The sequence below is a fragment of the Gloeophyllum trabeum genome (assembly GCF_000344685.1).
Source record: "Gloeophyllum trabeum ATCC 11539 unplaced genomic scaffold GLOTRscaffold_00016, whole genome shotgun sequence".
In the NCBI taxonomy this organism is placed as follows: domain Eukaryota; kingdom Fungi; phylum Basidiomycota; class Agaricomycetes; order Gloeophyllales; family Gloeophyllaceae; genus Gloeophyllum; species Gloeophyllum trabeum.
In genome coordinates, this window is record NW_006920425.1 from 1 (window position 1) to 12,147 (window position 12,147).

General features: G+C 56.2%; 5 protein-coding genes across 5 annotated transcripts; all 5 read right to left on the bottom strand.

The window, feature by feature from the left end:
• Positions 1–597: 597 nt before the first annotated feature.
• GLOTRDRAFT_141029 (uncharacterized protein) lies at positions 598–1,669 on the bottom strand. Its single transcript, XM_007872001.1, has 3 exons — positions 1,450–1,669; positions 1,018–1,391; positions 598–963 (listed from the first exon to the last, which is right to left on the bottom strand). The coding sequence occupies exons 1-3, from the start codon at positions 1,581–1,583 to the stop codon at positions 800–802; spliced, it is 672 nt and encodes a 223-aa protein (XP_007870192.1). The 5' UTR covers positions 1,584–1,669; the 3' UTR covers positions 598–799.
• Positions 1,670–2,514: 845 nt separating this feature from the next.
• On the bottom strand, positions 2,515–3,377 carry GLOTRDRAFT_49308 (glycoside hydrolase; the record flags this gene model as incomplete). The annotated part of the gene is made up of 5 exons (XM_007871997.1): positions 2,515–2,632; positions 2,698–2,740; positions 2,806–2,886; positions 2,934–3,039; positions 3,111–3,377. Coding segments are annotated over 5 exons (615 nt in total), but the record flags the coding sequence as incomplete, so codon positions are not given.
• Positions 3,378–4,045: 668 nt separating this feature from the next.
• On the bottom strand, positions 4,046–4,830 carry GLOTRDRAFT_49126 (glycoside hydrolase; the record flags this gene model as incomplete). The annotated part of the gene is made up of 5 exons (XM_007871982.1): positions 4,046–4,236; positions 4,289–4,336; positions 4,399–4,478; positions 4,538–4,622; positions 4,680–4,830. 5 exons carry the CDS (start codon positions 4,828–4,830, stop codon positions 4,046–4,048), a joined length of 555 nt encoding a protein of 184 aa, XP_007870173.1.
• A 1,368-nt stretch (positions 4,831–6,198) lies between these two features.
• Positions 6,199–10,808, bottom strand: GLOTRDRAFT_65899 (uncharacterized protein). Its single transcript, XM_007872002.1, has 15 exons — positions 10,629–10,808; positions 9,510–10,574; positions 9,071–9,450; positions 8,924–8,943; positions 8,708–8,856; positions 8,537–8,652; positions 8,358–8,473; positions 8,178–8,303; positions 8,095–8,125; positions 7,759–8,042; positions 7,594–7,702; positions 7,502–7,532; positions 6,953–7,447; positions 6,565–6,893; positions 6,199–6,514 (listed from the first exon to the last, which is right to left on the bottom strand). The coding sequence occupies exons 2-15, from the start codon at positions 10,506–10,508 to the stop codon at positions 6,424–6,426; spliced, it is 3,276 nt and encodes a 1,091-aa protein (XP_007870193.1). The 5' UTR covers positions 10,509–10,574; positions 10,629–10,808; the 3' UTR covers positions 6,199–6,423.
• Positions 10,809–11,234: 426 nt separating this feature from the next.
• On the bottom strand, positions 11,235–11,763 carry GLOTRDRAFT_112450 (uncharacterized protein). Its single transcript, XM_007872003.1, has one exon. It carries the CDS (start codon positions 11,746–11,748, stop codon positions 11,245–11,247), a length of 504 nt encoding a protein of 167 aa, XP_007870194.1. The 5' UTR covers positions 11,749–11,763; the 3' UTR covers positions 11,235–11,244.
• Between the last annotated feature and the right edge of the window lie 384 nt (positions 11,764–12,147).

The window sequence follows — 12,147 nt, forward strand, 5'->3', positions numbered from 1 at the left end:
AGAGGTCTGGGTAGTAAGTAGTCCATAGTAGTCCAGTTAGTAAGCCCTAGGCAGGAGTCCAGGTAGTAGTCCCACTACAAAGCCCCGGGTAGTAGTAGTCCAGGTAAGTAGTCCCACTACAATGCGCTCCATAGTCCATTAGTGTGTTTGTAGTCACACTACAAAACGGATTTGTAGTCCTCAATACAGCAGAGTCTGGTCAGTTTAGGGCAGGTCAATTATACCTGCAAAGGGCACACCAGAGGAGCATGCAGGGAAACAGTTGCTGAGGGAGACAGGAGGGGAAACTAGCCCTCTGTATGCATTCAGCCATTTGAGGGGCTGACAGCCAAGGCATCCTCCCAGACCCGACTAAAAGCAGGGGTCAGCCAATGCAGACCACCACAGAATGAAGCCAGGCCAGGATTTAAATCACACCTCTTTTTAGTGATTTGGCTAGAGGCATTGGAGGTCACATGATATGTTTCTTGAAAATGTAATATTTGGTTGTTATCACATTGGGGGAATAGCAAGGGCAATTCTACATGACATCTGTTATTGGATTGACTTGCTCTCAACTTGGTGAGTCCTCTGTGGGGAGAGAGGACCATAAAAATACTGCAGGCAGACTTGGAGAGGAATGCCGGGAATTCTCTCAAGGTCTGATAGAACTGTTGTCACAATAAAATGGAGTCATTACATGGTTCATGTGGTCAAACATATAGCGCCATCACAACCATCAAGACATTATACCATGTACAAGTCATCTACATTCTCTGTCATCACAAACAACACCCTCTTCATGACACCGCAAGCCAGATTACACCGCACCAGCCTCGTTCATCACAGGTCGGTTCTTCTCGTCCGCGATTGGGGTGGCACCCGCAGCGGCAGCTCGGGCACGTCGAGCCGCAAGGTAGGAGAGAATGGTGGATGTCAAGGAGAAGAGGAATGCGATCCAGGGGATGATCGCAATCAGACGCACTATGTAGAGCGTGGGTACTGAGTATATGCGTCATCATCCGACGGACCACTCACAATAGAAAATATGCCTATAAATGGACGTCACCCCCAACTGCCTCTCCGTCGCCTGAATCACGCTCTGGTCGAGCGGGTACCCAAAGAGACTCGCGGTGACCTTCGCGTGCCCGTTGGCGAAATAATAACTGGTAGGCACGGCGGTCGCGAACAGGAACACCGTCGTGAAGGCAAGTAGATGCGCCTGGAGCGGGAGCGAGCCGAGTAGCGGCAGCGGGACGAAGGACGAGATGAGGAAGAGGAGGGACAGGACAAAGAGCAGGCCCGAGGCGGCGGTGGCGGCGCCGCCCGCGCCGAGGATGTCGGTTGTGTCGATGTTGACGACGGTGCCCGCGGGTACGCCATGCTTGATCGTGTCCTTGTCGTGGCGGGATCTGCGACGAGGGGGGGGGGCGTCAGTGATGTAGGAAAAGCGGGAGCGGGGCGACGTACTCGATGAGGGCGTGGATGCCCAGCGCGAAGCTGATGACGCCCCACGCGAACGCGAGGAAGAGCGAGAGCAGACGGAGCAGCCGCAGCGGCCCGGGCGCTGGCGTCGCCGTCCCGCGCGCCGTATTGAAAGCCATTTCGTTTGGTGTGGAGCGGGAGCAAAGGCAAAAGTCTAACAGACTCGGACTACGCGGGGCGGCAGGTAAACGGACAAGGGCGAAGAAACCCAGCCGGATGCAAACCACCGCGCTCCATATTTATACTGGCCCGCACGCGCGTCGAATCCGAAGCCGGCGAAAACGCAAGGCGAGCGCGAAGATCGTCTGACCGAGTGTGGCTTTCGACTTTTCCCTATTTGGGAGACTGTGATGACGCGTGCCTTCCCGATCGGGTCTGGTCGACTCGCCGATTGCGGGGCCCCATGGGGTCATTGGACATGTGAGCTGCGATGCGAAACACGTCTCTCGTCATCGCCGCCGCCGTCATCGCGTTCACGGAGAGCAGGACGCCGGCGGCCCCGGAGAGCAAGGCAGTAGCGCATGCGTGTGCTGTGTATTTTCGGACAGGTTCGCTCGCACGGTCGGACGCTTTCGCTCACTCTGACACCCCGCCTATCACAATCAAACATCACTCCGATCGCGCTTCGACCTTAACATTCATCGTCTCGGGCTCGGGCCAGGGCGTCAGGCCATATCACACACTCCTCGCGGTGTCGGATCCGTGTTGTGCTAGCATTGGCTTATCGGAAGAGGGGGGTTCACAAACGGGAAGACGTGACAAGGTACAGACCTCGACAGAGAGAAAATCAGTGGACGCACGTAAGTCACAAATGCAAATTGCAATGCCATACGCCAGGAGAGCACAGCGTTATCTCGACACTTGATCGGGATCACAGATGGCAAATCAGACGCACTGTACTTCACTTGACCACCTCCTCCTCTTCGTTTCATATACACAGCATACCAAACAGCCCGACTAATTATGCCCAGATCCTCGCGAAACCCGTTCATGGGCTGACCGTAGCATTTTTCTGCAAGTGTGCAGCAAAGAATTGCGCTTCCGACACCATCACAACCCCGTGAGCATCCAGACCCAATAGGTCCAGCAAAAACGCTCACACAGCGCAAATGCCGACCGCTTCGGCGTCCTCTCAAGCGTCGTCTGGTTCAGGTACTGGATCCCGAATCTACACGGCCATATGCAAGTGAGTATTGGCAACCGGTTTCATCCTTAGGGACAGCCCAAGCGTACCTGGCGGCGAAGCCAACCGTCCACTCCGCGTCGTCGATGAAAGCTAGTCGAGTCCACGCCGTCAGGCAGTCAGTCTTCATACGTGTCTCTAGGTGATATAGCGCTTACACCAAGCAAAGGCACCCATCAACGGGATGCCGTCCTCATGGATAGCCAACAACGCTTCGCCGAGGTACGTCATATAGTAATCTGAGGCATCGCATGAACACATATCGCAGACGACAAAACCGACTCACTCGTCCTCGTCACGTCCTCCGTGACAATGTACCCGTCCCACGGCGTCAGCAGCGAGTTCGACCTGCGCGCCTCCCCCGGCTCGTTGAACCCAAACTCCGATATATACTGCACCAAAGACACACATCACCCCGTGAGCGTCAGCCATCCCACCCCCAAACACCAAACACAGCACGCACGATCTTCCCCACCGGCCACCGCCCCACCAACGCCCGCAACGACCCCCTCAGATTCTGCGGCGTCGCCTGCAGCCACGACGCGCTCCACGTATCCGCGTTCGGGCCCACCGCCCACCCATCAGTATCGTACATCACCACCTCGTTGCACTGCGGCCAATTCGGGTCTGTCATGTTGTTGACGCACGCGGCGAGCCCGCCCGCGGGCGCGGCGACGTACTGCGCGCGGTAGGCGTCGATCGCGTAGAAGTCCGCGGTTCCTTGTATTATGTGTGTTAAGTATGAGGCTAGACTGGTAGGTGAAGGGGGGGCGAGCCGACCTCGGTTCTCAGCAACCTCCTCAGGCGTAAAGCGCGGCAGGAACGAGGGGGGCAGCGTGTCCAGCAATATCTGCGGCCAGTCCCCGCTCCCGTACACCGGCTCGGAGAACGCGCCGAGCTGGAACGCGGTGTGGCGCTCCACGGCCGCTTGGTCGTCGCTGCTGTCCGCGCGCCACGGCGTCCCGCTGAACGAGTCTCTTCGTTATCGCTCTTCCCCCTCGACGAGCCGGCGCAAGGACGTACATGAAGTCGTCGTTTTTGTACGCAATCTCCCCGGGCATGCCCATCGCGCGGAAGGCCTTGACGGCGGCGACGTGCGCTTTGACTGTTACCTTCGTCTTAGCATGTACGCTGACACTGGCAGGACGAATGTGGATACCCACCGAGGTTGTACGAGCATATGTACGGCGCGGTGGACGCGTTGACGCCTGGTGCGAAAGCTACTTCTATAGGCAGGTAGGTTAATGATGGACGTTCGAATGTCGGGCAGGCCACGTGCCGAATGGGTACGACGCGATCCCCGAGCAGAAAACACGGGGCTCGTTGAAAGTATACCTAGGTACGTCAGCTGTGAGGGAACATGCAACGTCGCTTGTGTAGGACTAACTGACCATGTTGTCACTCTGCCTTTGTACGCCGCAAAGACGGTCTTGGCATAGCTGCATGAAGCACGGTAAGTATTCTCTTTGTCTGCCCGTCTGTATTGAAGCGGGTTGCTAAATACACTGACTTGACGAAGTCGTCTATGATATGCGACGACGTGAACCCGCCGTAGTAGGCGAGCAACGCAAGGGGCGTGTCCCAGTGGACTGAACATTCGTGAGTAATGCAGGTATTCAGCACCGGGATGGCACGACCTACAGAGCGTCACGACCGGCTTCACTCCCATTTGCAAATGGTAGTCGATCACTACACAAGGACAGACAAAACATGGGCACACACACTCTACCCGGCAAATTTATCCACTCAACTATCAGAGTAATGCTGCAGGCCTGCTTGGTTGACCGGCGAGTCTGCCGCGCCGAACGGGTATATCCGGGCCCACGATATCCTGTCAGTAAGCACGTTCAGCACGTATAACTTAATAAAGTGGAGCATTCGATCACTCACGAGAATGAATGCGCGTTGATGCCCAGGCTGGCCATGCGCGCAACATCCACCTTGTACAAGTAGTACTGCAGACCAGTGATATCACCTAGAAAGCCGCATTAGTCGTCGGATCAGGTATATAGTAAGAAGTCAGAGTCAATACCGGTTGAGTTATCAATCGTACCCCCCGGCTGCCTGGGCGCCCAGTCCCAAGCCGAGGGACCCTTCCCATCTTCCTTCGCAGCGCCCTCGACCTGGTAAGCGGCGGATGACACACCGAACAGGAAACCCGCCGGCAAGGTAAGGTTGGGCATGATATTCGCCGGCTCGGGAGCGAACCACGAAGGGTAGAGAGCCGGAGGGGGAGAAGGAAGGACGTCCGGGAGTGTGGGCTCCACCGTCGTCGTGATCGGCGGTGTCTCGACCGGACCAACCTGGGTGTACGTAGCGTGAGCATTTAAATCGGCAGGAGGCGGCTTGAATGAGGTCTTACCAAGTTCCATAAGCTTTCCCATCCCGCAGGACTATAGTCCCTCGGGATGAAGCCTACCGCAGGGAAAGAAGGCGTGGGTAATGGCACCCCAGTGGGAACAGCAGCAGGGACTGAGGCGACGGTACCACCATTGACCGATGTCACAGTTGCGCTGATGAGCTAACTCAGTGAGTGCAGTGGCTTCGACACAAAACACATACATATGAGCCCCAACGATATCGATGGCTTGCAAGGCGGCTAGAATGGCAATTAGTGCACTCATAACAAAGAGCCGTGCTAATTTGCAGGAGGCGCTGAAGTGACGTCCGCAATTTCTGTCGGTTTATATATATTCGATACGGGGCTACATAGCACCGTCGGGTCATTCTCTGGACTGGCGCCTATGCAAGTTAAATTCCGTCGGATCCGGAACCGTTGAAATAGGCGTGCTGAGGGCACAGTGCTCGCGTGGTGTGACCTTTCTTCAAGGTGCACGTTAGTGCATCATTCGATGTGTACGTGACACCAGGAGTGCAAGGATGCCAACGCCAGGGAGTATTTTCATTTGCTCGCAAGCTGATGATTTGGGATACCACCTTCAGCGCGGGCTTCGTTGAACGTCGTCTCGCTGCGGCCAATCTCATGATTGAAACCTATCAATCTAGGAATCAGGTCAGAACGAAAGATGGTGGACTTCATCGAGTTCACGACCAATTGCGATCAGCTTCATCTTCAAGTTCGCACCAACCATAACCTAGACATAAGATACATGGTACAAGTTACGTACCTCCTCTATAAAGCCCTCGAGAATAGTCGCTCCCAAGGGTGAGGATATCCGTGGCCTTCGAGAATAAACAGAGTTATGCGATCCTCACGTCATCCTCGCATACCCATATGCAATGGCACGCGGCGGATATCTAGAAGAACAGCATCTGCATCATCTCTCTCCATCGTCCCAGCTTCGCCAAGGGGGACGGCTTCAATTTTTTTAAACTCCTGTGTGACTGCCTGTCGACCAGCATACTTGTGAGTATCGCTTAGACAGGAGACATAGCTCACCTGGAAGAGTGTGCGCCGCACCGATCCCGAGAAAACGCTCACAGAACACTCGATGCTAAACGAAGCAATTAGCCGGCTGAACGCACTCTGTCGCCATACGAACCGGCCAGCAATCTTCCAGAACCAGTGGGTGATATACCCAGTAGAGATAGCTGCATCCTGTGTATTATTCAAATCTAATGTAGAAATGATACGAATACTCATGATATTGATCCCGGAGCGCTTCTCAACCCTACGGCCGAGCATGTCAAAGAAACTTTCGTAATCTGTCGAAAGAACGCGGATATGAACGTTACGAACGTAGACCGTGCAAATACAAACCGACACTGAAAGAAGGGAATTAAACCGGAACGTCCCCGCGTCCCTGCAGATGCCTTCACTCTTCGTCCTCCTCCCCTTCTCCGACGGGGTAAAGTTCCTCAGGTTCTCTCTCCTTCGCATACTCATACCCCACAAAATTCAACACGCTACCCCCAAATTAGCACTCCCACACATCAAAGAAAGCAAGAGCGCTCACTAAATCGTCCCGTCCGCACATCCCACCACGACCTCCTCGTGGCTCAGCTGCATGCTCATCGGGTTCTTCTCCGGCTGCGCCAGTCCCGTGAACTTCGGCGGCAGCGTGCCCAGCAAGCCCCTTACGTCCACACCGGCCCCGCTGTACTCCGCCAGCGCGCCCCACGCACCCGTCATCGCCGTCACCTCGCTGTCGATGTCCACACTGGGGGCGAGCGACAGTCGCGGGCGGCGTGTCGGCGAGGACCTAGAAGACTCGGACTCGGAGGAGTCGTCAGACACGGTGGGCGCGGGCGGGTGATCCTTGTCCTGATGCGTTGACATGAATATCTACATCCGCCATGCACATCAGTATCAGCATCCCGTTCCATAATTACAGAGTGACTGACCCTCCGATCAGCCCCCGCCCTCGAGCTGAACCTCGTAGCAGTAACAACCCTCCTCTTCCTCGGGTCCACAGCGCCAATCGCCACATCAGGCGTCTCCACAATGCCCACCAGCTTCGGCGGCGCAGTTAATATCGCCGCCCTGCCGAACCTAACCGCAAACCCGCCATTCCGTGCACTGTTCGGCGTCGATGCCCGGGGCGAGGGTGCACCCGGCGACAGGGTGCTCGAGGAATTCGTACTAAGAGACAGGCGCGATTTTCCCGAGAACGCAGAGGGGGGCCCGGAGCTGGAGACGTTCAGTGAAGACTTGCGCTGTGGGCTGGAGAGAGACGAGGTTGAGCGCGACAACGCGGAGACTGTGCGCAGACGCGGGTTGCCCGGGCTCAGCATGGGCGATTTAGGCGTCAGTGGTGTGCTGGGCTCGGCTGGGGTTTGCGATTGCGGTTCTTCTCCCTCGGTCCACTGTAGATGTAATATCACAGACTTTGTGGCACACTGTAAGAGTGTAGAGGTTAGTGAGAGTCTGACGACGGACGTGAAAAGGCTTACCGTCATTTGCGTGCCCTTCGCCGCGAACCATCTAAAGTAATCCAAATGCGTTCGATGTATCGAACAACGCAGCATAGAGAGAAACGACGCACTGAAGCATGTTATCCGGCGCCTTGCCCACATGGAATAGCTTCGCATTCAACACAGGGTCCGAGCCCCCCAGCTCGGACAACTTAAACTGTGACACCATCTCCCTCCGCCCTGCACACCGCATCAGCCCCTCTTACCCACATACACCAACGCATGAACACACTCACGTATGGAAAATACCCTGACAATCCCATCAATAGTGACACTAACCACACGCTCGCCCTCCTCGCTCGCCTCGTTGCCCACGAGCTGCACCCCGATGTTCACCGTCGTCTGCTGCCCGAATCGCACGATCTTCGTGCCAGCGCGCCAGTCCCAGCACACTAGCGCCTTGTCTGCGCCCGCGGAGACGAGGTTCTTCGAGGTCAGCGCCACGGCGCGGATGCCGTTCAAGTGGCCTGCGAGTTGTTGGAGGGGCGTGAACGTCAGGGAGGAGAAGAGGTGCACACGACTGGAAGGGGTGTCAGTTGGGGTCCGGAGGATGATGAGTGGGAGAGCATTACCCGACGTCGTGGAACCCGACCACGAACACCTCTGTAAACTCATTAGTACAAGTTACATAGCATGTACTCCGGGAAAGGCTGACCTTCTTCGGCGAGGAAGTCGACGCAGCTCACAGGCTTCTTCACCTGGAGGCATTTCTTCATCTCGCCTGTTTCCACATCCCAGAATCGGATGGTCTCGTCATACGATCCACTGATAAGACGTTTCCCTACGCGAACTGTGAGCACCTCGTCGGCGTGCATTTGGATCAAAGATGAATTACCTCGTAGGAGTAATGTAGTGCAGTAGTTGGTATGACCAGTCAAGAACCTGATCGACTGAGGCAGGGCGTTCTGGAAGTTGGATTCGCGATGGTGTAAGGACCGGTATAGAGGTTCCCTGATTAGGATCAGTTAGGTTACATGGTTTATGGTGGTTGAAGTGACGACTGTATCTCCTTACCAGCCCTCAGGTTTGGCAGGAGGTTTCAGAGGCACGGGGTCGCTCGCAGTGATCCTGAGGCAGTGATACCTCCAGAGCGCCGGCAGGTGCACCATCTGCTGCCATTTCTTGGAGACCTAAGGAGGAAGATTATTCAGTAAATGTCCATGGTAGACCCACGAGTAAACGCACAGGCTCAACGGCGAGTAGCTCCTTGACACTCAGCAGCTTCAGGATCTTGAACGCAAGGTCGGGTGCTAGATTGCCGACGATGTCAAAGGTCGACTTGGCGTACTTTTCCAGAAGCAGGATCTGAAGGCGTATATCACCGGGCATGCATGCTGTATGCGTCAAAAGTATCAATAGGAAATTCGAAAGAGTGATGCGAGCATGTGCGAGAAGACGTACAGTCCAGGATAATTGCAATACTGCGTAGAGGACGCGTCAGCTTTCGTTACCAATAACGAGAAACCATGAAGACAAGAGCCCATGAGCAATGGAAGATGCTCATGGGTGTTCTCGCCCCCTCGTCTCTTATGAAAGTAATGGACGTACAGCCGCATCCTCTCATCCCGGCTCAGCCCTCTGATAGCCTTCTTCACCTCCGTTTCATTGAACTGGCCCTGGCCATCCCCTCTCAGCGCCCGCAACAAGTCCACGTCGTCATCTTCGTCGTCTCCATCTTCCCCACGCCAGCCTGCCCAGTATCCACCCTTCCTCTTTTTCCCGCCACACGTGCAATACTCGTCCTCGTCGCCCACGAACAGCTGCCGAGAGACGCCAGACTCGCCTCCCTGGTCGCGCAGCATGCGCACTTCCGCTTGGAGCGCGTGCAGCTGCGCAGCGGCTGCTGCCTGGGCCCGCTCCAGGAGGCGCTTGTAGTGCAGGATCTTACGCGTATGGAGGGTCATGACCGCGTTGAGAGCGCTTTGCATCTGCGATTCAAATGTCAGACACACATGACAGAGCAAATATCGTAAAATCCAAGGCGTACATCTTCGTCCACCTGGCCGTCGTTCACGTCCGTCAACAACTCAAGCGTCATATCGTCACCGTCCCACATGGACATCATCGCGTCCGCATCCTCGTCCGCGCTCTCGAGCTTGATGCTCGGCGACTGCATCGACGGGAACTTCATCCTCTCGCGGAGCGACGCCGGGGTCTGGTTCGCAGGGCTCCCGTTGCTCAGCGGACTCGCCAGGACGGACCTGCCAGACGGGTGCCGGGAACTGGGCTGCCTATTCCCCGACTTGGGTGTGTTTTGCGCTGACCCCGTCTTTCTTGTCGGGGTGACATTGGGCGTAGTATTCGAGCGCGACGGGCCCTTGGGCGTAGACGGGACCGACGCGTTGCCCTTGACGCTTTGGTTCGCCAGGCTGATAGACCCTGACGAGGGCGATCGTTTCAGCGCCTTCGGCTGCGCGTTTGAGTTCATAGACGCGACTCTGGACCGTGACTCGGGCGGGGTTACGGGCGATTCACTGAGCGAGAGCGAATCTGTGGAATACATAGATATAGATCGGGCGTTGCGGGACGAGGTCATGACAGAGGGAGAAGGTCGCGAAGGTGTCATAGGCGGCGCGCTGCCCTGGCGCAGAGACGACCGTGCTAGAGGCGACGGGGAACCATTAGAATGCAGCGGGGAGGTGGACATGGAGTCCGACGTGTCCCTCCTGGAAAGGGTGGGGAGAGGTGCCGACGTCCTTCGCGATGCGTGCAAAGAGGGGATAGCGCTGGAAATGCGCTTGGAAACTATCGACGCGGCTGGCATCGGCGTCGCATTGGGGGAACGCGCGGTAGACTTGTTGTTCCCCGTCACCGTCGTGCTCCCGCTCGCACCGCTGACGTCGCTGGCTAGGGACGCATTAGACGACGCCCTCGGCTTGCGTATGCCAGACTTCGAGGTGCCAGTGACGACCGTAGCGGAAATGGACGAAGATCGCGTGAAACGCGTCGATGTTTCGGAGGGGCCGGTTGCGCTACGTGGAGCCATGTTTGCCTTGCTGCTTGTCTCGAAGCCTGAAGCCCCCTTGCCTGTATTCCGTGTTCCCTAGACGAGCTTGGGACCTGAAGTATAGGCTAGTCAAACAAATGTACAACCCGGATGACTTACGAATAACCCTCCGGGAGCTCTCCTTCACTGATCGGCGGGCAGCCTGCGACGCCCTTCCGCACCTGCGAAGGTAGTTCCAGCCACACTCACTTTCCTTGCAACAAAGCTCAAGCAAACGTAACAGCGGTTATGGGAAGATGGACAGAACGGTATATTATTGTCGACGTCGTCGTTGTCAATCTCAACCTACACGTGGGGGGAAACGCCCACAGTTGTACGTATATGTACGTGAACTTGCCATATCCGGAATACTTCCGGTACGTACTACTTCTTGTCTTTCGCGAGGAGTACTACGGCTGTGGCTACTAGAGGACTGGGAGAGAACCTGCAGGTCAGCAAGTTTGCATGATGAAGCTGTAGCGCGTGCGGCGTACTGACACGTGCACGCGACAAGGAAGGAGAGGTGAGCGAAATATTGAAGGTCTCGCGATGAAGGAGCTGTTTCGAGTCGCTCAGACCTCCCAGGAAATAAAAAAAATCAAGAGATATATATTAGTGTGCCATAGTATTTGGGACCGAATACAGCAAGTATACACATTATGAGAGGAAAATCAGTAAGACGAGACTCAGTCTATCAAGAGCATGGAAACACCTGAGCGATGCCCCGCGTCCACGATTACTCGAACGGATTGCGCCCTTCAGCTATGGCCTTCCGTATGTCGTCCGCCGTCCAGAAGAGTTTCTTCTTCTTCTCCGGCAGTGGGGCCTTACCCATCCTCTCACAAAGGTTCTCGAGAGCCTTCCTCTCCTCCTCCAAGGCGCTCGCCCACTTCTCGGGCTTCAAGTCATGCTTGAGCAGTGCATCTTCGAAGTCGCACAGCCGGACATTGTTCACCTCCACGTCCTCATCGCTTCCGACGTTGTCCTTGAACAAGATATTGCGGTCCGCGACGGCCTTGTGGAGTACCCCCGCCGTCCAGAGCTTCTCGTAAGCAGCCTTGACGGCCGCCTGTGCTTCTTCGGACCAGCGAGTCATCCGCGGACGCCCGTGGCAGGTCGTCACCAGCATCCGGCACACGACCTGCTTCTTGCTCCTGACCGACGAGGGAGGATCGGCGCTGGAAAACCCAGAGAACAGCAGTTTCGGCACGACGTCCTTCAGCTCCTCCTTGGCGTTCATATACTTGTAGACCTTCGTCTCCTGCTCGATCTTGTTGTCGTTCAGCGGCGAGGGCTTGAAAGCCGCGCGCTCGCCCCAGGTGAGCATCGGGTGCGGCGGGTAGTTGCCAAAGCGGACAGAAAAGCCTGTACGCGTGATACCCAGCACCGACCCAGGGTTGGGCTGCATCGTGTTAGCCTCGGCGCATATGGCCGCGTCCATAGGGAAAGAGGGCGCCAGGCGGTGTTCTTCCCGGTACCCACTGACAGTGGACGCTCCCCAAGCGGTCAGAAGGAAAGGGTAGACATGCGAAAGATCTCCAACAGCAGAGGGGTACAGAATAGAGGACGGCAGGGGCATCCGGCGGGCAAAGCCTGCAAGATATGCGCGGATGGGTATGAGGTGAAGACGGATATTCTG